This window comes from Tinamus guttatus, unplaced genomic scaffold, assembly GCF_059628265.1.
Source record: "Tinamus guttatus ecotype Peru unplaced genomic scaffold, ASM5962826v1 Tinamus_guttatus_pri_ptg000027l, whole genome shotgun sequence".
NCBI lineage: Eukaryota > Metazoa > Chordata > Aves > Tinamiformes > Tinamidae > Tinamus > Tinamus guttatus.
The window spans coordinates 4,635,198-4,659,699 of record NW_028288561.1 but is presented as its reverse complement, the minus strand read 5'-3'; the positions used below and the strand labels follow the sequence as shown (position 1 = coordinate 4,659,699).

Genomic DNA, 24,502 nt, shown 5'->3' with positions numbered 1-24,502 from the left:
CCCAAGACATTTTTGCATTTGGCCACACTTGCTGTCCTGTATCGCCTGCGGCGCCCAGCACTAGTGTGAGGTGCAGGGCTCTCAATGGGATGAGGGCCTTTCCCTTGTCCCATTCCATCCACATTTGGATCCTACCGCTTGTAAAACTCCACTTCTTTGTAAAACGCACATGCACAGAAAGCCAAAGACTGCCAACAAGCAAAAGAAAAAATTTAAGAAGGTATAAGAGGCTACCTACACCTAAATACAGGTTTCAAAGGAGCATCATTGGAGTATTTTTGCAGATAAGCAAACAAACAGATAAAAAAATTAATTAAAAAAAAAGGGGGGGTAAATCTCCTTCTTTGAACAAAACAACTTCCATTTGAGAGACCTTTCAATAGCACATCTTACAATTTTCTGTTTCCTCGTTTAAAGACAATAGAAAGAAAAAACAGGGCTAATACAATTTACATTCGGGTCACTGAGTTTCTTGATTGTGACTCCGAATACCAGGCCTATTAAACATACACAACACCACCCAAACACCGAACCACACTGCTCTGCGTTAGAGCTCCCTCTGTTACCTACATCCATTTTTACTGGTGTAGGCAGCATATATTTGCTGGAGTCATGGCCAAAAAGTATTCCAAGGAAGAAAAAAATAAATCCCTCAACTATTGTAATGATCGAAAAGCCCAACCTTCATAATGTGATATTGATTTTTAAGTATGCTTGCTCCTATACATTTATAGCTGAGCTGCGAGGCTAAATCCCACCCTGCAGAATAACAAGCGTATGCTTATTATTATTATATACCTTTTTAAAGCAGGTATTTGTTGAATTATTGCAAACACTTGTTACAGTCTGATGAGCACTAATGAAAAGTGCATTGGGTGCGGCACTAATCTTTCATTTGTGAGATCTGTCTTCAGGGAAATCGGTTTCACATTCTTCACAGGCACGTGACTTTATCAGAAAACCACAGCGTACAATTTTGGCATAATTAGCAGGACCTTCTTAAATACAGCCCAGAGAAAAGCTCCGAGGGAAACAAACACATTTCACATCATTAGGGAAAATCAGAGCTGAAACGGAGGTACAGTACCAGTCACTGCACAGCACAAATCCTACCTATTTTTAGCTCACATTTCCAATAAGAAAGCAGCTGGAAGTCTAATGAAAACACCTTGGTGACAAATTTAATGGACTGAATACTAAAGTTACTATTTTTAAATAAAGTTCCTAATTACCTTTCAAAACAAGAAGCAATTAAGCAGCAGTGGAGCTACTGCTTTGCAAGAGCCTGGAAAGGCTTGGCTCCCATCAGATTGAAACTGGGAAATGGCTCAACACCTTGCTGATCCTAAACATTGGTAGGAAGCCAGTTTTTTTTTTTCTTCTTTTCTTTCTTTTTTTTTTTTCCCTTCTTCGTTTAGTGGAAGCTGCTCTGCTTTGACCTGTCCGCTCCTGCCTTGCCCTGCTTTTCCCTGCCCGTCCCTCCTTGGCGGCTCCGGCGCTGGAGAGCAGCCCGTGGCGGCTGCGGAGCCTGGGAGAGCGACACAGCCCGTCCGAGAGCGACACGTGAGGCTGGAGAGAGGCTCAGCCCCGCGGAGCAGAGCGGGACGGGGAACTGCACTCGAGGCCATGGGGAAATATCCACGATCTCTCCTCTAAACACGCTCCGCGACACGCACAAAGCAACGCACGACATGGAGGAACTGCGAGTTACTGAACTCACAGCAAAGTGAGTTGTAAAAACTGACACATTCTTCTCCAAAATAATCTCTAAATAGGTCTTTAAAGCCAGCCTTTTTAATTACTGGCTCCTTTGATGAAACAGAGTGATAATAATGAATATATTATACTTGTAAACTCATGTAGGAATACTCCACATTTCATACATACCATGCGCCTAACTTTTGGAACAAGTTTTCCATTTTTAACAAGAGTGGCGGTGAAATTAGAGTTAGCACTGGAATATATGCAGACAATGTACTAATAGGGAGAATTTTGATATTGAGACATACATGATCTTAGAGTCTGATATCTCCAGTTGGAATGTATTATCCATGCCGGTAAAATAGGAGAGATAATGATCTCTAAATACATTTCAACCTCTTCTGCAAAAACATACACTGTGTCAGGATGATCCTGGCATTGGTTTTATGAAAGTAAAGTACTTTCTGCATCCAGTACTTTCTGGCATTGCTTTTATGAAAGATTGCAAAATAGGATCCTTCACTCATCCAACTTCATTTAATACCTCACACCATCCAAAATCATCTAAGAAGTTTTGCAGCTATGCGTTTCTATGTCCTTCCTGAAAGAGAAATGTGTCACATGTATCTACAAACAGGGAAACTAAGTCACATCTAAGCCTGATCCAGAGTCAGGAAAAGACCAGATTTAATGCCTTAACTCTCTGCTCTTCACAGCAGAGAAGCTGCTCCACAGAGCTATGTAAAACATTTAACCAAATACCTGCAAACTCAATCCAACCAAGACTGGTTCACTGCTAAGACGCAATTTGATGAAAGAACATCCAAGAAAGCACATTCACACTCTTTTGTAAGATTCCTTAGGCAAAAAGGTGTCCTGCCAGTCACAATGCTTGAAGACGCCCAACTTCTCCAAACTGCCCCTGATTTTATAACTCAAAGGTGTAACTCAAACCAACTGAGATGTCTTGAGAGGAAATGGTAGCCGGTGCATTTCGAGACACAGCCTTCAGCAGCTTCACCAGCCTTATGAACATTGACAACACAAGAACAAATTATTGTTGTTTGCAAGGATTGCAAGTGTGCATCGCTATTTTCACGTGTTTACAAAAACATTTTTTTTTTTTTTTTAACAGTAAACACGGGGATCCCTCCACACAGCCCCTCGGTACCACCCAGCGGGCTGGGCCGGCGGGAGCTCCCCACGGGGACACTCTCCTTGGCCAAACACCCTCCTACAGCCCCAAGGCTCCTGCCCTCCCCCAGCTGCAACAGCCTTGCTAAAAATAGCTCTTTGCTGGCTTTTCCCGGGGCTGGAGCTTACATAAGCACTTTGGGGGAAGGGGAACCTTGCAGAGTATCCAAGGTACTTAACAGCCTCCACAGAAAATTTACGGGGCAGCCGACACATTTCAAGTGCAAATTAGAGGCCCTATAGGTAAATCCCTTGCTTGCATAATGAACCCAGGACAATTTAGCCTTATCTGTAGATATTCTCCTTGATGAATTAGCGTATCATAATGCAAATATAATTATCGCAGATCTACACTTAACTGTAACAACCGATTTTAACATTCTTTAGAAACAAAAAAGTATAAGGCAGAATAGTCGATTCAGAAAACCTGTTGATATCTGACCTCCCAAAAGATAAAACAAGTTTCACAAATCATACTTAAAATCAGCTCCCGATTTCTTATTAGTTAATTTCAGAATAATTTATTGCATATTGCAAATAATATTTCATATGATTTATAAAATTGAATTCACTGATTAAGATGCTTTATTTTCAGGACAGAGACTATTGCACAGAGCATTACAGTAAATAATCTTCTATGATATTTCAAGTTGATAAACTTGCTCGTCTGATAAGCTCATTTTTTTTTTTACTATTTTTAGCCTGCTTCCTTACCAAAAAGAAAAAAAAAAGAAGAAAAAAAAAAAAAAAAAAAAAAGAGTTGCACGTCCATGCTATCTGAGGCTGCCATGAATTTCCACCGAACGGAATGGAGATGTCCTCACTGGAGTCCTGTCCGGAGAACAAATTCTGCCACACCTGGGAACGTGGGCAACCGCCCGTATGAAACAAATCTAAGTGCAGCCCCAGTGAAGGGAAGGCTGGATGCACCCTAAGCAGGGAGCTCAGGGCAGAGGGAAGGCAGGGGGAGAAGACGACTCTCCGCGACGGCTCGGCAAGGACAGGGGGGTATTTGCAGTGTTCCAGCCCCGCAGGAACTGGGAGTCAAACCTGACACTTTCACAGCATCCTGGCAAACGCACTGGGCTTATTTCACCATCATCTCATAAACTGCCTACATCTCCTATCATTTGATGCTTTCAATGCCTTTTTTTTTTTTTTTAAGCAAGACTCTAATGAGGTTTTACAATATCTTTCCAGGTCTTGGCTTGATAAAAGCCTTCCAATTGATGCTCATCTTGAAGTGCTCCTTCTCAGAGCAGGAGCAGTAACAGCCCCGTGCTCCCGGGCTGCAGCGTTTGCTGCCGGCCGCCCCGGGGAGGGCCTCAACTTCCAGCAGGTTATCCAGAAAGCACGGAGGAAACAGCAGAATGCTGAAGACGGGGTGGGTCACACCTGCTCCATCCACGCAGCGCCCCGGCGCAGAGGGACAGGTTTCCTGCGGCAGCACCGCTGCCCGCGGCTCTCCCGGGAAAGCGGCCGGTAGGAAACGCGGCGGGCGCAGCCCGGGGAGCGGCACTGCCGTGTGCCGAATCCGCTCGGAGACAGCGCCGCTCTCACGGAGGGAAGGCAAAAAAATGATGCAATCGACGCCACGCTCGTTCCCATTTCCTCGAGCTTGTATTTACGGCTGGCGCCGCATTTTGCGCCTGCAGATCTTCCCCGGGCAGGATTCCTCGTGGCGGCTGCGCGAGCCGTGGGGAAGTCCTCCCTTCCGGCGCTCCTGCACTGCATCGAGGTGCACGGAGGCTCGAGGCACAGCCCGGCACAGAGCTCGCGCCCAGCGGCTCCTGCCTGTGCAAAGGGAGGCTGCAGAAGCAGCGAGGAGAGCGCGAGGGAAGAGGAATTCTCAGGAACTCATGCGGGCGGTTGCAACACTCGTCTGGTTGCTTCTCAGGAGCTGTGCTGCTTGCACTGCTCCAGTAATCCGGGACAACGTCCTCATCTGTACGAGGAAGACTGCTGCGAATCATTTGGGATGTTGCTCTGTTTTTTAAAATAGCAACTGGAATTTTATAGTGACACGGAGCATATTTTTTAAGTTAAAGATTAAAACTTTAAAAGATGCAAGTAGACCCTAAGTGAAAACCTGAAAGTTTGCAGAAATACAACCACTATTCTTTTACTACATCTTCTCATTCTAAACAATGTATTTTAACACACAGACTGACTACTACCTGTCTACACAAATGCCAGAGAATTAAAAACAAGTCACTATCTTACTTGCTCAAAGTTACCTAAAGCGCATGCACGTTTTGGAAAACACAGATAACAGCGGAAGTTTTACCTGCAGCAGCTAAGGTTATTTTTAGGGTGAATTTGTAGCATACAAAACATTTCTTACAAGGCTTCTCTAACTATGCTAACAAACTATGCACTGTGCCTAGTGAAAATGAATTCGATAATTATGAAAATGAAGGGGGAGGAGGCGTGGAAATAAGTGTTACTACCTGCAAGACCTCTGCATGCCAGAGAATTCTAAGCCCACGTGGCTCTGCCTGTTCTCTACATGCCAAACCTTGTTAAACACCAGGTCTAGTTTGCAGTAAATACGTTAATCATGTATTTATCATCAGCTTTAAAACAGTGATGTAACATGGTGCTTACTACGGTGCCGACAGCACCCCACTCTACAAGCTGATGTCATTTTTTAAAGACAGAACCGCAGTGACTCCACAAGATCAACACTGTTGATTTGAGTTTTGGAAACCTGTTGTTAATGAATGACACAAAATTCAGCTCGCACTGGGGGAAACTCCATTGACCTAAAGAGAGTTGCTATAAGGATCAATTCAAGCTGTTAAATCTCTTTTACGCTTTCCAGTTATAAAAGAAAAACAAAACTGTAGTAACACAACTTTAGTAATGGAAGCAATTACAAGCATATGTAATGACCTTGCATAACAGTGCAACATACTAATTTCATTAATAAATTATTACGTCAAGTCTATAACAACACTGACTGTTCATGATGCATTGAACATTTAGTTCAGAACCTTAAATGAATCCATAAATCTTGTTTATTAATAGTTTATCCTTTTGAAAAGTTTGTTCATTTAAACTGCAAATTACTTAATCTCTGAACTTACAACCAACCTTACCCATCCCACATGACAGAGCCTCCTCCTCAAAACATGTCTATGAATTAAAGACCATATAAAAGGTATGTTGAATAAAAGGGGGAAAAATCAATTTTCAAGGTGGAAAGGACTTAACTGCTTTCCATAACTAACCCCAGGAACGTTCAGCCTTGGTCCGTCCACACGCACACAAATCCCGTTCCGTGTGTGCCAGCCAGCCCCTTGCTGGCACATTCACTGGTTCTTATTCTATTACCAGGCTGGTAGCTACCAACACAGCAAGAGACCAAGAGGTGTTCACAACTCTTCCAAAAGCCTTCCAGACACCTTTCAGGTGTTGTATTTGTGTGTTTGGGCACCCGAACATTGCACTTACTTACTCTATTCTTACTCTAAAAGGGACTAGGGAGTGATACACTTAATGCACAGGCATGAGTGATCGTTTGGATGCAGATCTGATAAAGGAAGAAACTCCAACTTAGCATTTTCATGCCCATCTCAAATGGAGACACTCCCACCTTCGGCTGAAGGGTCAATCCTAAAATCCAGGCTAGAAAAGGAAGTTGCAGCAGCAGCTAAGGAGCAAAAAGGACCAGCACGTTAACGGGTGAGCAGAACAACAGAGAAACTGAGGCGGTGAGCGAAGGATGGCGATGGGTGGCATGTGGCAGAATGAGAGAAGATGGAGAGAGAAATCATGTTCTGCAACAAACGTTTAAACTATTTTTGAATAATTTAGAATAATGTGGCATGCATCACACACAGTTCAAAAGACTGCCACAACTTCTTAAATTGTTTGCATTTTGGACTTGTAATGGTCTGCCACCATGTTCATCACCTCTAACATTTTCCTTTACCCATGCTGCTAACTCTGAAGACTCAAACACACAAGCCATTTCAGGACACCTTTGCTTTATCTTATTTCAAATAGGGATATAATTTATTTTAGAGACAGACAAGTATATCTGGGGTTGAGGGTAGGTTGAAATTCTGAATTTATGATTAGCTGTGACAACAGTAGGAACATGTGTTGGATTCATAATCCATTTACTGGCTAAATTTAGGTAATCTGGTTTTCACAGCAGGCACATCCCTGCTATCAATGGTCAGCAAAAAAGGGCAGACACTAGAAGTGCAATTCAACCACATACACTTGGACTGAGATCACAGTTTTGAGGGTACTGACTTCACTGAAACCATGCAAACACAGGTGCTAGTGTGTGTCCTGTCATTCCCAAAACCTCTGTCTGCAATACCCCGTTGAGCTGTGGAGAAAATATAACTTGGTTTGATTTTTTTTTTGGTTCAATCATAGCCTTGTTTTGGACATGACCCTCTACTTCCTTGCAATAAAGAGGAGTAGGGACAAGAATTAAATTCAGTTATCTCCAAGTGCTCTGGAACAAGGGCAGACGGGCTTTTTGCTTGAGACAGTGGGTTAGAAATGAGTCGATTCAGGTCTACTCCTCGATTTACTGAAGAATTCATGTAGCAGCAGGCAAGCCACAACTCTCCTATTTCAGTTTTAGATCAGGAGCAAGGGATAAGAACGTTATTTTTCCTCACAGAAATGTTTAACAACATAACAGCTAATGGCCCTATGAAGCTCACATATGCTAGGAACACGGATCAGAGAAATTCCTGTGTTGCTGAATGCGACTAAGCAGACATCGTTCATATAGGTGGAAAAAGTTAAGGGAAATCACTCAGCAAAAACTGTATTGAGGGGAAAATAAAAAGTAAAAATTAATAAAAACTAGGGATAAGAAACTATACAAATAGTACAACTCTTTAGAAAGGGCAGACTTGCAGCAAACACATCTGACTGCAAGCTCCATGAAGGAAACTGCCACAAAGCGAAATCAACGTGGAAGAAAATCTTTAAGCACTAAAACTGGAGCTCTAAAGTGAACAAATCCAGAAACAAATCACACCATAAACCTTAAAATGCAAGCAATTTACACCCCATAGCAAATAAGAAATTACGAACACGCAGTACATCTTCCGACTCCCTTGCAGTTCTGTGCAGCAGCCAGTGACTAGCTGCACTCTCTGCATTTCTTCAATTAGCGTTTTAAAATCTTTAACAAAACCAGATTTCTCCTGAAACTCCTCCGAGCAGCCTGGCCCTCTTTCAGGCTCCCAGCGCGGCTCGGCGCGTGCTGGAGCTGGAGGGACACGACCCGCGGCAGCTCCGCGCTCTCCTTCCCCGAAATGGCAGCGGCCGGAGAGGCAAGCGAGGCTCCCGGGCCGGAAATAGCGTGAGAATCGGCTCCCGCACGCTGCCTCCGGCCCTTCCTGAGCGCAGGGTGTGAAACGGGCGGCAAACGCCGTCTCTCGCATTATTTCCTTTTCCCCCCGCCGGCCAATACCAGGAAGTGTCAGCTACGAGATATGCAGAGAAAGCACAGAGGGGAAAAAAAAAAAAAAAAAAAAAGGAGGGAAAAAAGAAAAAAAAGGAGAAAGGAAAAGAAGAAGAAAAGCTAATTCCTGACCAAGGAACCCAATTTGACCACGGATAATTACAGCAAAAATCCATATATTTGTGGGCACAGCCTTATATTTAGCCACACAGAAAAAGCACTGGGCAGCTCACGCACCCCAGCCTTGCACGTGCCTTGCTACAGGGCTGACCCAAAGACTCTGGAAATCAGAGCAATCACCTGCCGGGCAACCCCAGGCCGTGGCCGAGGCTGCCTGGGACTGTGAGGAGGCCCCGCCATCTTGTGCCACACTCGGCACATTTGCAAAAGAGAGATTCTGCTTAGTCCAACTGCCCAGCTGGGTCTTTGTGAGGCCTGAAGCATACAGACCCTCAAGCAAAGATCATTCATCATCACTTGGGGGGTTTCTGTATTCTAGCCAATTCTGGGTGCTTCTATTTAATAGTAGCCAAAAGCCATCTCACACAGCAGCTTCCATAAAAATATCCGCCCTCTCCATCGAGCATGGGAGCGACAAGAGCAATGAAACCTGGTCTCCTCTCAACATCTTGCTCCCTCCTCGCAGCTACAATCACAGCGCAGCCAACGCCAGCCTCCCCGATCCTGCTCTTCCGAAAGCAGAATTGAAACCAGTCACTCAGCAGGCCCGGTGGAGCGAAGGGAAGCGACGCGGCCTCCTCTCCTTTCGCTGCCTCTCCCGCCTGTAAAACCCCCCCGGGCAGGAAGCGCAGGGCAAAGACAAGCAGAGCCAGAGCTGCTCCTCAGGCCGAGCTCCTCCGAAGGGACAATTCCCCACAGTGGGAGCCTGGGGGTGAAGGACAGGCTACTCGAAGGGCTTTCCAGTAGCTGGAGTTACTGGCCAAGCCTCCTACTTTGCCTCGCCAATCCAACAGAAAGTTGAGATGGGACCGGTCTGGGGCTTCTGGTGAAGCCTTTTCTGAACCAGCTCCTCCAGGAATTGCAGAGGGATGGTGGGAGGCGGAAATGCACTAGTCAGCACGAAGCCTTGCAGTATTTAAAGGTGCTGTTCAGGAATGGGTGAAAATTACCCTTGCTGGATTTTCTCAATCCCAGTTATGGCAGTGTACCACATCAGGCTGAGAATTTATATGCAATCCCACTTCCCTGGGAAGGGTCAAACAGCAAGACAAAGGGACCTGTTTTGGTCAGAACTCATCCAGGAGAGACCTTGACTGGACAAGAATACCTTCTGTCCTAGCCCAGGCTTCACAAGGTGCAAAGCCTCCGTTCACCAGTGACTTTCTTTCAAAGAGGCTTCAACATCCTGAAGCTACACCGTGCTTTAAAAGTACTGATTTTGAAAGAACCTCTAGTGGACTCTTCAAGTCCCCTCCAGAAGTCCCATATGTATCTGATTTGGGTTGTGCACAATCTAATTTGGGTTGTGCACAAGCAGAAATGCTTTGGTTTTGCTAATGACATTTCTGAAAGTCCCTGGAAAATAAACATTCTTGACTGTGCCCTAGTAAAACAAACAAACAAACAAACAGGTACAATTGATTTGAAGCATCTGTCGCAACCTGTGTTATACTTTGCAAAGGTTCCTATATATAACTATAGTTATATACACTTGAAAATTCTGGAGTGATAACGATGAGCACAAAATTCCAAAGTGATAGTAACTTCCAAGCAAATATTTTATCATTAAAAATCCTCTCCATTTCCACAGTCTGATCTCAAAGACAACCCCAGTGCACTACCCCAACCATCAGAAAGGACAAGAACCAACAATTCCAAAGCTTCTTCCATTAGAAACCAATGCTGTATCTCTTACATCCCATTTGAATAAATGCTAAAATTGCAAAATTTTTTTACCAAAGACACAAAAACGATATCTTAGAAGAATTTCTTTAATTTGTTGGCAACATATTTTTTATTTTTAGTCTCACAGGCCATGATATAGAAGGGAGTGTTCCGCTAGATGGAGCAGGGTGGTAAAACCACCCTAAAGGCCATCCCGCCACTCACATCCAGCAGACAGGATGATAGTAATTTTTAGCTCTCTTCTGTACATTCACAGCAAAACTGTTTTTTCCTCATTCTATTAATTTTCTCGCTACACGAAGGAAACTACAAAGATAGAATTTATTGGGAAGTCAACACAAAATAGACAAGAATTTTGGATAGTTTTTACTTTGCAGCAGCTGAACTTACTGAAATATCTACACCAAACGGTCAAACATTAGTCACCTAATGGAAGAGGCTTTGCTACAAATAAAACAAACGAACACTAAAAACAATGGCTTAACTTCGAACACTAAAAACAATGGCTTAACTTCAAAGAGCCTTCCAGAGACCTGGAGCTGTGCAAGTCATAGTAAAATTATCTTCCTGGCCTCTTTTCAAGCAGAGCTAATTGCTGATTTTCCTTCAAGTCTACCTAAACCAAAAAAAAGAACCTTACGAATTTTATTTCGTCTCAAGTGCTTTCATTTCAAGAGACTCAGTAGCAGATCAAAATTCCACTCCTCCCTCAACACATGAAAGAAGCCTGCATTTCCCTGACTGTTAAAACTTCTTTCAGCTTCTCCAGAAGAAGCAGACTATAAATTAATAAAGAGCTGGTTTAGCTACATTAATATTCCACATTTAAATCTTGCAATTCTTGAGTATGCATAGTGAATACACAGGGAATCATCGCAATTATCATCAACACATTGCAATAATAAAATTCTGAACTATACTGTATTATTTCGCATGATAAATAACTGCAAACATGCAACAGTCTCTCTCATGACAATACTAATTACCACAGTAGCATAAATAGCAGACGGGAATGAATCACACTCTGCTATGTGAGTAAAGGCACACAAGCAGAAGTCCTGGTGACTGATCACAGGTTTCTGGTTGCTGCCATCTCTTTGTTTTCAGATAAATAAACCGTGCTAAAAGCAAAAGCTACAAACACAGACCAGTTTCACATTAACATACTTTCCCGCCTATTAACACTTGCTGCAGTATCTGAGGTTTACTGTCATTTGCAAAGGGATTGTTCAAAGGGGAAGAAAACCTGGACTTTGAAAGCCTCAAGTTGTCCATTTTATTAAGTTCACCATCCGTGTTAAGACCATTTGAAAGCATCCACAAGGTTTGCTATATAAACATTACTAGGTGTCTAGGTGAAAGCCAGTTTTTGCTAATTCTCTGAATGGGTCATTAACAGAAATTTAGACTATAGCATACAATCCTTCCCTTCAAAGGTACAACAGAAGCCATCCAAAGCACTCGGTTGTTATTATCATTCAGCACAAGATCTGCACGCAGCAAAGCAGAACAGAAACCATACTTACTACTGCGCACAGTCAATCAATTGGTACTCGTTAGACCTCTCGTAGCAGGCTTTCACGCCTTCATCTTGCCAAAGTGTTTTTGTATGTTCATAAAACTCCTGAAAGAGTAAAAATACAATCAGCAAAAAAGGTTATGCAAGAAGAAAACCGGCACAAGGTGACATATTGTTACCACTGGAATAGATGATAACCTTTCATTACTGACAATTCTCTTGGTATTTTCATAAACAATCCTGTCTGGCAATGTTTCCTCTTTCATTCATAATTCCACTGGACATTAAGTTCATTTACCTGTCAAAATCTCTTCTTTTTTAGAAGCAAATACAATAAACTATTTATTATTTTATCCGTAAGATATTGAGGCTCAGTACCTAATAAATTTAGGACTGTAGAGTGTCAAAACACACAAAGTAACCATAGAAGATAACTCTCTCTACAACCTGTAAAACTAAGAAAAACTAAACAAAAGATTCAGGTCAAGATTTTCAGAAGTTTTCCAGAACTACATATGTAAAAATTTCTCAATAAACTCCCAAGAATCAAAATACTTTTTAAAGAAGAATGGAATGGTGGTTTCTAGCCACTAACACGCTTTGGAAAAAAAAATTACCTCTACAGAAAGTCATTAAATTGATTAACAATTACAGGTCATTTTTAATTTTTTTATCTGTTAAGTATCTACAAATTGGAGTTCAAGGATTCCTCTCTGGGAAAACACTTTAAAAGATGTGGGCAGGAATCAAACAGAAGATGCCACGAAGGTGCAAGAAAACGGCAACAACACACACCTCTATGTTCATGTTTTGTTCCATCATGACTTCTTCTCAGCATGACAGAGAGACATGACAGATGTTCAGAAACGTGTGACAAGGATATTAGAAGCAAAGGTGACTGCCTGTACTTGATTATTGTCTTGATTAAAACCTTGCACTTCCCTTATCTGAGAACAATATAATATATCCATGATTGGTAAGTTAATTTTCACAAAAAGACACCCACCATTTCTCCAATGTTTTGTTTTTCTTTATGTGCTGAAAGCTTATTTTCCAAAAATTAAAATAATACCAAGGTGCACTTGATCTGGGTCTCAGCAAAATCTAGCCTATTCTGAAGTCTGCAAAATCAGCCTGTTTTCTTTTCTCCAAACTGCATATGATATATTGCTCCAATTTGTAGCCCTGAAAATGTCAGAAATCCACTTACAGACTAAAAAAAAAAAAAATCAGTCCTTAATTTTAAAATACAGTTTATTTGTGGCAAGCTGTATAGGGAACTGATGAGTATATTTCACTTGTTTAGCATTTTCCAGGTGGGGATCTCTAAGGATAATGTGGTAACAGGATCATACTAAATTCAGACATCTGTGTCGTACATAACCTCAAGAGTTCACAGAATTCTCTCTCTTACAGCACACTAACTTCAGAAGAAATGCATTGATATGAAGCTAGATGGTGTTTTGATTACGCCAACCTTAAATGCTACAAGCCAAGATAGGAAAACAGATAATCTACAATACTTCAGTTTTATTGAACTTATAAGATCTGTATAAAAATACAAGACAGCCATTATTTTCAGCATATGAAAGGACACTTTGGCTCCAACACCGGTGCATGTCATACACATATTTTTGGCAATGAATCTAAAATCTTTTGAGTAAACTTAGCAAGAAGAACGGGAGCTTAGTAACTAAAGACCAATTCACAGACCACTGTGTGCACTGCTTTTATCAGTGACCATGGACTTTTCCTGGCTGTATCTCAAAGCTTTGCAAGAGTTCTGGACTAAATGCTCCTGTTCTGACTATTAACAGGCTCAGGTACCATATTCCAAAACTGACCTTTTTGTATGCAGGCCACCATATGATCTTTGAACTAGCTGTAATACATTTTTTTTTGTTTTGCTTTGTTTTTTTAAAAAGATGTTTATTTTACTGAAAAAATGCATTATTTTAAATAGCTGTATTACTGCTTCAAGGTCCCTCCAGTGACGTGGCTTAGGAAGCAGCTTCTCTCTTGTGATATCAATGTCTCACATTCTTTTACTATCAGTGTGGTAAAAAGAAAAGGGTCACATGGAAATGTGACTTCCAAAGTTTCACTTGAGAATTTCTTAAAAATAAAATAAAATAATACAGCATACTTTAAATGCCATCTTTAAAATACCTAATGGTATCTTAAAATAGATTTATTGGATCTCAAATCTCTACCTCTCCTTACAGGGGCAAGATGCACATGGAATTGAGTGAACAATTGGGAATATTAAAAGATAGAAACATCTTCTGAAGAAGTGCAAATTTGATCTCACCTTTACTGCTGTTGAATAGCTGTGCATACGCACAAACATACGTAACTATTCATGTCTATAAGTACCCTTGAGTGGAATATCCCTTGCCCCTTAAGGAAGGTTTAGATATAGTATTAGCTATATCGTATCATTATTTTCTTTTTGTGTTAAGTATCAAGAGCTTATATGACCATTTACTGTTAAAAAACAAAAGATAAACCAAAATCTACTGCACTTTCTATCTGCCACTGCTGCAGTCACACTCATTTGATGCTTTTATTTCTAAATTCTCCTATATTTCCCCTTGAACTGGAAGATCAGTCAGTTACTTTCAGTTTTCAACTACTGCACAAGATAGTGAGAAAAACATCTTTCCTAAATAAAAAGAAGTAGAAACAAAGAAAGTAAGGAACAGGGACAGATTTCTCTGGAATCTCCCCATATCTGAACCAACCCCATCTTTGGCTTCATTTAGTTATTCAAAAAAGTAGCAGGAGTCTACTAATATAGAACATCTTATGACTCACTCGAGTTATTACTACAAAGCTGGGAAGGTTTTTTTTAGTTGAAAAAAAGAAACAAAATTGGCAATAATATGAGAAACCTCTGTTGAAACAACAACAAAAAATGAATGGACATAAACCATCCAAATTTCCCATCCAAAGAAGACAAGTTGCACCAGATCTTGGAGAGTTACTTGAAAAATTTGTCTAAAACTGACAGCTACCTCAAAGTGGGGCCAGCATCTGCCAAGCCAATTATGCCAAAATACATGCCCAAATTACCCTCATCTCCACTCATACCTGTAGGTAGAGGAATAACTAAAAGATAAGCTTATAAACAATGCAGTAATCCATACAAATTATTCATCAGCTACAAACATGTTTTAAGCAAAAAGAAATAGTGGCTTAATGAAAAATGCCCCAGTATAGTAGAATTCCGTATTCTGGGCTCTACCCAGAGTATGAAGTTTCAACCAATACTTATGGATTCCTTTCCTATACAGTCTCTCTCCTCGTCTCCTCGTTTTTTCCCACCTCTCCTTAAACTCCTCATCCCCACAGCTGGTTACCCTAAAGAGGCCATGTGAAAAGAAAAAAAAAAAAAAAAAAAAAAGGCAGAACTGTCATTAATTTACTGGGCTATTTGCATTTTACTAAACGTGCATTTGATCATTTCCCTGGCTTTTTCGGTATATGATATTTTAAGATGCAAGAGTAACCAAGTGTTCTCTTTATTTAGAGGTTGCTCACCAAACAGTTTATTTTGGAGCTTAGAGGCCTTTTTTTTTTCCCTCTCTCATTTGCAGACAAGCTGCTCCCTTGTGCCGGCCTTCAGCGCGATCTCTACTCCAACATCCGTTTTATGTTTCCTTTATGGATGGCCATGGCCAGCTTGGCCTTGTTTATTAAATCTAGACTTTCCCACCTTATAAAATTAGTTTTTTAGTATTACTGTATCTACCCAGGCTTACATTAATTAAAAGGCATGGAGACAATGCAGAAAATATCAACCTTTACACCAAAGAGGCTGAAATGTCTTGACAATCAAGCACCCTTTCCTTCAAGGCCCATCCATCCGTGGAAGATGGATCTCCAAACAGCACCGAAATCAGAAGCTTCACCCGCAACTCCTTCCTACTATAACTACGATGTTCTGGTATAGAACTGGAATGAAACAATTATTTCAAACAACTCATCAACTCTACCATACCTAGCAGAAAAAAACATTTCCAAGGAGGCTCTTTAAAAGGAAGAAAAGTGAATGCAGCTCCTGGTCCTAGCAAACACACTGCCAATACCCAGCCCAGCTGCAAACCCTTCAGAAGAGCCCTCCCCACACTGCAGCCCAGACCTGAAAATCCAAGGTAACATCTATTCCTTTACCATAATGCATGGATCTGTGTGGCCAAATGAGCAATAAAATATTTCATACTGCAAATCAGACTTGCGTTTCATCTGTCCTGCTAATCTAACGGTACCAGCAATATTTAGGCAACATTTTTAGTATGATTATTAACTGTCCATGTGAGCTGGAAAAAAATTAAAGTCCATATTCTTCGAACTTTCTATTAGCATTTCAAGATCAGGATCTACAGCAAGTCATAGATTACCACATAAAAAAGCAGTATTTTTTTTTTAAGCCTCAACAACCTGACTTATCACAGCCAAACACAAACATCCTTTCCTAAGGAATCGTTTGACTGCTATAAAGGCGTTCACCAGTAAAAAGCTGCTGAAATGTAAACCAGGCTTACAGAGCTCCACTCTAGCTTTTACAGAAGACTCCTTATGCTAAAGTGACCGATTTTGGAATTAAGACACACTAGCTAGTTGCTAAAAGCAGATTTTGATCTCACACACATATACAAAATTAAATTTGCAAAAATCAAGACCCTGCAATAATATTTAGGAATAACAGTAGCAACAACAAAAAAAAGAAATTCTCAACATCTTCCTTAAGGCATGAAGTAGAGCCCAGAGCACTACTAAGGAAGGCCAGGATAAAACACAAGCTTCGTTATATATCTAGGTGAAAAACTGGCTTCAGAGGACACCAGAAAAATGAAGACATTTGGAGACTTTTTTAAAATAAAGTAGTTCTAATTTGTGAAAGATCTTTAAAAACAACGAGTTGGTCAACACACTAACTGGAAGTAGCAAGGAAGTTTCCTGGAAAGAAATAGCCAGAAAACTAGTCCTTACATGTCTGGTTTTTGTTTCCATAACACTGATTCATTTGTTGGCGTGTTTTCCTGTAACATACTCTGCAGCAGCATCACAGGTTTCCCTTGTGCTGCATAATGGAATTCTTAATAAAACAGCTTAAATAAACAAAAACTGCTAAGTAACAACTTGGTCCAAGACAATATTCTATGATAAACAAGATTTAAACGTGAGTTTCCAAACAATCCATTTTATTTGCCAACTGTGTTCATGTTGCCCTTTGTTGTCCTATGTGGGTTTAAAACTGAAAAAATATTCAACTTTACAGATCTCCAAAAATGAAAACAAAACAAAAAACTCCTCCAAACTCACAACAGTTGCAGTTTTACAACATGCACTCAAGATACTGTTTAAACTGCAGCTGAAGCCGGGGAAAGCAACAGAAATCAACAAAACTGATGACAGGAAGAAATCACCAAGTTAGGTGAGAAGCACGTTGCTAAAAATTATGTTAAGACTATAGCAGTTATTTACCACCAGACCAGATTTTACACACTTCATGGTGCTAAAAACACCCGAAAGAGGCAAAGAGATCACTGCAATTAATGTAACACAAATCCAAACCTGACTTGGAGCGAGTTCACACCAGGCAGGGACATAGCTTGAATCTGGGCCTAAACCCTAACTGGCAGCCTTTGCTTCTGTGAAACCATGAGAGAATCCACAGTCTGGAAAACCCTCTTTAGGTCTTATCCAAGAGAAGTATTAGGGACCATGACCTTGCTGATGGCCAGGGAGAACTGTCTCTCCTCACACTGTAACACTGTATTAATTAGAAAGACACATATGTGGAGAGACCAGTATTTAAAAGTACTTGTTTTATTTATTAGAAGATGCTTTGCTCCTCCTGCTGAAAGTTTCCCAATATAATGAATCAATCAGCAACATCTCAAAACCGCTTGTACTCACTTACAGGAGTTTAAGCCAACCTCTAGAGAGAAGGGGGGGGGGAAAAAAAAAAAAAAAGGCTGAAATCATCATGTACAAGAGATGAACGGAAAACTGTACTGCATTCCAGAAGGAACTTACTTGCAGAATTTTGGATTAGAGAAGAAGTAGTGCAGAGTCTAATCAAGTTTAAAATCTACTTTTATGAGAAAACTTGAGTAAACTACAGCCAGGTAAACAGTGGCTTTATTAAAAGTCAAACCAGAGAAAGTGTTGAAGGATGTGAGGAGGTTGAATAAGTTTTTAGCTGTTTAAAAAAAAAAAATCCTCAAGAGACTAAGTGGCCTGGGAAAAACTAAGGAACCAAGACCGGCTTTTGAGAGGCATTCTAAGAGGAAAAAATAGTAGAAAATGAAAGAAAAAATCTGAACATAATGTCTACAAGGCTTTGTTCCCTCCGAATATACAAATACTCAAGGGACTTTTTTAAAAAAAATGTTTATGAAGCAATGTTTTATAGGCATTAGGATGTTGGCAGGCAAAAATGTTGGCACAGTAATTACAACTATGACACCATGTTCACAAGAGCCTTAGCATGGTCATGCAACATTACCCTTCCTTTGTAACATATAATGTAGGGTGGATCTGTCATTAGAACAGTTTATTTACTAATTCCAGCAAAAGCCAATGCCACTGGAAAAAAAAAAACTACCTACTAAAAGGTGTGTACAACCATTACACAATGTTGTGGTTAAAGCTGGGATTCAATTCCTGGGCAAAGTTCAGTGTCCCATGGAACTGTACATTTCATAATAAGAGTTTTAAATAGGTCGTCCCCTTATAAATTTAAAGATCGAACTCGGGCTCTAACTGAAAAACTGGATCTTGGAGATGTTTGCTTCCCAAGGTGTTCAGCAACGTGACCACTGGTTTCAAACTCCTTCACGTGTTCAAAGGAAGCGGGGGGACACGGGGTTTACCTGTGTGACAGTCAGCAGCACGGGCACGTTTCACTCAAGGCAACCAACGACCCCTCATCAGCCTCCCTCCAGTTGGGCAGGGGTGGTAAAACGCGCTCCATGTCTCTAAACAGGCGGCATAAGCCACGTAGTTGGCTAGGGAAACATCTGCATTCCTACTGGCGTGAACAAGTGTTAATTATTGCTTGCTATTTTCGGGCAAACACGCGGCCGGTATCACAAAGGAAACACATACCTAGGGCGAGCTGCAGCGAGCTCCGGCTCCTGGCCCGCGGCCAGCCCGAGCTCCTCGGGAGAGCACCGAGCGCTCGGCGCTCCCCACGGCGCCGTCGGAAACGCTTGCTGCGATGCTGCGCTCTCTTCACCAACAGTTTTTCATGTTTAGAAGCAAGAAAGATGCTGAATTCTTTTGAGCTTCTGCTTATAGCACCTACCGTCACGTTTCTAGCAGAACAGCTTACACTAGTTGTGGCTGTGAGGAGAGGAATGGGTGATGGGAAAGGGTTTGTGGTTAAGAAACTCCTGCTAAGTTTGAATTTAAATCTTCCAGCATTTGTCAAGAGTTTCAGAAGCCCTCAGTATTTAGAAAGAAAGGGGCCACTGCACAAGCCCACACCCGGCCCCGACAGCGTGCCTTTTGCTGAAAGGCCTCCCTGACATAATACCACAGTATTTCCCTTTTATTTCTGCTTTCATAAGATACCACTGAAGAGGAATTTGCTGATATCTGAGCACTGCTCAGATCTAATTCTTCCACAAAAGTTTTATTTTAAAAGCATCACTCTCAATACAGAGAAAGAAGGTGCTTTTGCTTAAGGCATTAGGAAGGAAGTTGACACGTGGTCTCGGCTCCCCATTATGTTAAAATTCCCCAGCAATTTTAAACCAAGGAATCAATATTTCTCTGCTTCTTCCAATATACTCACACTTGGAAAGGTGGCAATTCATGAATGAATTAAAAGTACTGCTAGCACAAAAGGCTCACAGAAAGCCTCCTCTACCGTTTTGGCTCTCTCTTAGGGTAGGGGAGAAAGGTAATGGAGACACTGGGACAGACAGCTATTTTCGCAGACCCCTGACTAGGAAAGAAGGTTTAATACAACTTTTGAGCAATTTCCTTTGAGTCTTAAATTAGGATTTGGAAAACATCTTTGACACGACATTGCTTAGTTGCTTTTGTGTAACACATATAATTATAAATTTTAAACAAACAGTCCAATGAAATGACTTTACAATGTTATGCCACTACAGAGAAGCAGCGGCACTGCAAGAAATGGGCTGAACACGGACGCACGTGTGGATGCAGGGGACACGGTACCTGCAGAAAGCACGCGAGGGGCGGCGAGCAGCTCGCACCGACGCGGTCCAGCCCTGGGGATGCCCAGGCACCTTCCCTGAGTTGGCTTTGCGGGAAAGCGCGGGTGCAAAACGGTTACTCTGCACAACTCTGCAACACTGCAGCGCATTGTGTTTTGCACCAGAATGATGAAAAAGTACTTTATATTTAGCACAGAGGGACGTGTGGGAAAGTATTTCTGATGTGTAAATGAAAATGCTTAATCAGCATTTAAATTCCTCTTCAAAACAAACAGGCTTTTAATCTAAGAGCATTAGCAATACTTAACAGTTTAAAAAGGAAAAGCGTTTTGTGGGGATATAAATATCCCATGCAGAGTTTGGAACCCAAAACATGGCAGTGTAAGAACATTTCAAAGAATCAAAATGTAAAACTGACCGCAGTAGTTTTCATTCTTTCCTTGTAGCTACTTTCATGCTAATCTAAGCTCATCTTTTTAGTCATCTGAGACAATTAAAATTCCATATTCAAGAGTTTTTAGAGGTATGTTTATCATCACATTTCCTAGTCTTTGCAAGTTGCAAACTCTTTTTGCCCAGAAGGTATTTTTTTTTTAATTGCCCAAAAGATATGTCCACAAGGCAATGTGCACACTGTGTTCTCTCTTCCAACAGCTGTAATGCCACACAGGCTTAGAGGTGAAATTTTACACAATCTACACATACAGCAATATTTTGTGATACTCTCTTACTGTGATCAAAAAAAGTTGACAGCACTTTTATTTCAGTACAAATTGAATTACTCTGTTCTCGTACTTCAAAAATGCTACAGGAAAAGCAAAAGAAGGTGTAAGAAGGTGTATCAACAGAAATTAAGTGAAATTTCTTCACATGAATTTCCAAATGTGAACTTATGAGCCTATAAATACTGTCTGGTGAGAATTTAATGGATATACAAATTACTCTGGATGCTAGCTAAAGAAGCAGTAGAGCAGAATAATAGCTTTTCTTATTATTTTTGCACTACAAAAATGACTACACTACGGAAAAGATGTGCAGATAGTGTCATCATCTAAAAGTTCTGGATTTATGGAAATACTTCATGGGCTTTCAGCTGAACTACATGAATAGCTCAGTAAAAAACACTGCAGAATTCAAAGAGCACATTCTTACAGTTTTCTAGATGATATCTGCACTTCTTGCACCAAATATGCTTTATACAATGCATGTAGCAAACTGAAGCATATGAACTAGCAGCATCTTCATTTCCACTGCAGTCAGAAATTGCTGTTACAGGCAATAAAATTTGGATTGTAGCAAGGTGGGCCAAGAGCTGCTCCAGCAGATGCTGCCCCATTTAAGACCACTCAGGTGCAGCAGGATGTACAGATGGTTTTTCACTTCAACACAGCCCAGGTTCCTAGTCAATGTTTTGAATTTCTGGATAACTTTGGCATTGAAAACATATACAGCATGAATATTTTTCACTTCATTTAAATAGCTTTACAGTTAGGTGTAAAAAGAAATATCCTCCTATATCAAAGATTTACTGTGTATGCACACACTGCTTCTGATAATATATTTTACTGCAGAAACACCTTTTTAAAAAAATCTAATTCTCCTTCAATAAAGGAAAAAAAAAAAACCTTCCCTCAATTACAGATTCTCCTACATAATTAACAAAGTTATTATTTATATCCAGCACCTCCGCCACCACCTCAAGGGGGACCTTGCACCCACCCCAAGCCAAGCAAGGACTTACTAGGACAACTGCTGTCAAACAGGAGGCCGTCGGAAAGGAAATCTCTTTGGGAACTTAGGCACTAGATGATAATTTAAGTAAGATTGGCCTTTACTTACTCATCAAAATAACTTCTATTCAGCAAAAAGGTCAGATGCTACTTTATGTAAAATCATGATATAGTTTCATTTTAACTATTCACAAACTAAAACCTTTGTGTTAGGATGTGAACTAGGCAAAGCTATTGCAGCCTGAAATTGAAGAAAAGCTGAAATTGAAAAATCAGAGACCTTCTGCTTTAGCCAGAGAATTCTCAGGATATCGCTGTTCATCTGTGATAAAGTTTTGTACCCTCCATCCACGTGGACAAAAGCAAAGATTTCCTGAGAGTCATTTGCAAATAATTAGTAACCATACTTGTTTCAATTATGAGAAACAGAAATGCATTAAAAGTGCCTGTCTGTCTCAGAGTCCCTATGCTAACAAGCTTCCAAATAATCCTTTAATTAACCCGTATTCAAGAACTGACTTCTACGATGGAAGCAGAGGAAGGGGAACTTGGTTTCCGTCTTGTTAACCTCTGATCAGGTGAACAGGCTGAACCGCACGATGTGGAAGTCCATCTAGAAGGACCTGCTCCGTGAAGATAATGTAATGGAGGCTTGAACAAGGGGAAGTGAAGGCTCTGCTGGAGGCTGCAGGATCGCACCCCTTCCCCATACCACAGCATTTCTCATTTCTTTTTACTGACAAACTCTTGCATTAAAATATTTTGCAGGGATCTTGTCCTGTTGCCTCCGGAGTTAAGGGACACTATGGGAGCAAAGGAAGCCCAGTTTGCACCCTTGCTCCCTGAGGCTGTATTTTCTCGAGGATTTCAGTGCCAAAACCATTTTGAGGAATTCCTACCCCACCTCTAACCAGCTGCTCATTACCACCCAGCACTACATCTTGCACCACCTGGGTCGCACCAAACCCTCCGTGGGCCACGTCATAAACCAGGCTGTTAAAAATAACTTCCCCAAAATAGACGAGAGATGAGGAATGGTTCCTCACGTTATTTTTAACCCGGATTGGTTCAATGGGCTGATTTACTCCAGGGGCCCAAGCGAAGGCCCAGGGGCAAGTGGCCCAGGACACACAAGGGGACAGGGACCGATGGCTGCGGCCGGCTGGGAAGTCGAGGGGCCTTTGAGGCTGCAGCTGGCGGGGGGAAAACCAGCCTCAAAGGCACCACCAGAAACCAGAGTCACACTGTCCACAGCACCGGCAGCGGGAGAGCCCAAATAACTACAGCAGGGCAGGGTAATAAAAGATAAACTGGGACCAAAGGACCTGCAGACAATCTCACCAGCAGCACACCCAAAATGGACCCTTTCTCCTCTAAATATATATCTTCCTTGATCTAGACAGCTGTGTGCTGGATTAACTCCACAATTATTTCTTACTCCAAAACCTAATGCTTGTGTTTTACTACCTTTCCAAAGTTACTATGGCACTTTCAGGATTTCATCTGACTCATCTGGGTCCAGATGAATTAAAAATAGGCAGTGGTAAATACTGTTCTGTTTCTCTGAATATTTTATTAAAACCAGAGAATTATAAAAGGACTACAACCCAAAATAAATACACTCTATTTGGCAGCTTGGTTCAAACTGTTGCTCGTGGAAAGAAAAATGCTCACACGACGAGAGCATTTCCTTTCCTCTTCCCAAAAGTAAGAGCTAAAAGAAAAGGATGAGAAAGAGGCCACTAATATAGTTGGTATCAGGGATGGAGAAAATATCCTATCCACTGTCTGGTATGCGGAGCAGGAATAAAAATACCAACCCTAACCCAGCTAGTCCAGCATCACCCTATATTTGAAACAGATAGAGAAGTCAGTGAGACTTAGCAAAAATCCACAGAAATTTTGGGCAAAGCTAACTTTGACATTCAAAACATACAAGTACAAATGTGCTTTATGTTTATCCTCATGCATTGAGGGACAACTGTGACAGAGGTTTGAAATCCTCACCTACAAGCATCATTTGCTTTTATTTTTAATTTTACCACATGGGAAAGTGGTAACAATAGTCTTAAATTTTGATTTGCAAGATCTTTATTCTTAAATACTATGTTGTCACTGTAAAGCACATGTAAATCTGGTTACACAGAAAATTTAGAGTAAAACTTAACCCTAGAGGATTTAGCTAGTGTGAGATGCCTAAGAAAGCACTTATAGCACAAACTCAAGTAGGATCTCAAGTTGTTCAAAGCAAACCGACTTTTCTGCTTGTTTCATTAGAGAATCTCAAAGATGAGCACAGTTCATTTCTTAATTTATAAACCATCTACAAATTCATTTGGCTTAATATAAAATGGTAAAACACAACCCCAACAGCAGTAACACCAGTGTGCCTTCATTTCTGAACCAATAAATCCACAGAGAAAGACCACCACCTCATTTCTGAGGTGGAAAGACCACCACCTCATTTCACCACATTTACAAACACCTTGATTATTAGAATTAAATTCCTCAGCTCTCTCAGCTGTTTCAGTTTGATTAACTTTTTTTTTTTTTTTTCCTTCGATTTCCTCTTTTCTTGCTTAAACTCATCATACTGCTTAGTGGTAATTTAAGAGCACGGTAAAAAGTCAACTCGAGTAAGAGGCAATGATAATGCCTTAAAAAGAACAATCTTCCATCAAGAACTGGCATGGTGATGTATTAGAAAAACGAGAGCTGCGGTCTCAGTGCTTCTCCGAGAGGACCTGATCTCTCTGCTACTCTCAGTGCTCATCCAAACTGGGGTAGACTTCTGTGGCAACACTTGATCACTGAACGCCCCATCATTTTAGCTAGAAGACATTCCCAG

General features: G+C 41.1%; 1 protein-coding gene across 2 annotated transcripts in view; it reads right to left on the bottom strand.

Annotated features, from left to right (window-relative positions):
• GNAS (GNAS complex locus) overlaps positions 1 to 24,502 on the bottom strand; it is a 145,588-nt gene that overhangs the window by 25,668 nt on the left and 95,418 nt on the right. For both annotated transcript variants that reach the window (XM_088528919.1, XM_088528922.1), the window contains exon 5: positions 11,731 to 11,828. In XM_088528919.1, the coding sequence (XP_088385045.1) occupies positions 11,731 to 11,828 (98 nt within the window). The remainder of the gene's footprint in view (positions 1 to 11,730; positions 11,829 to 24,502) is intronic.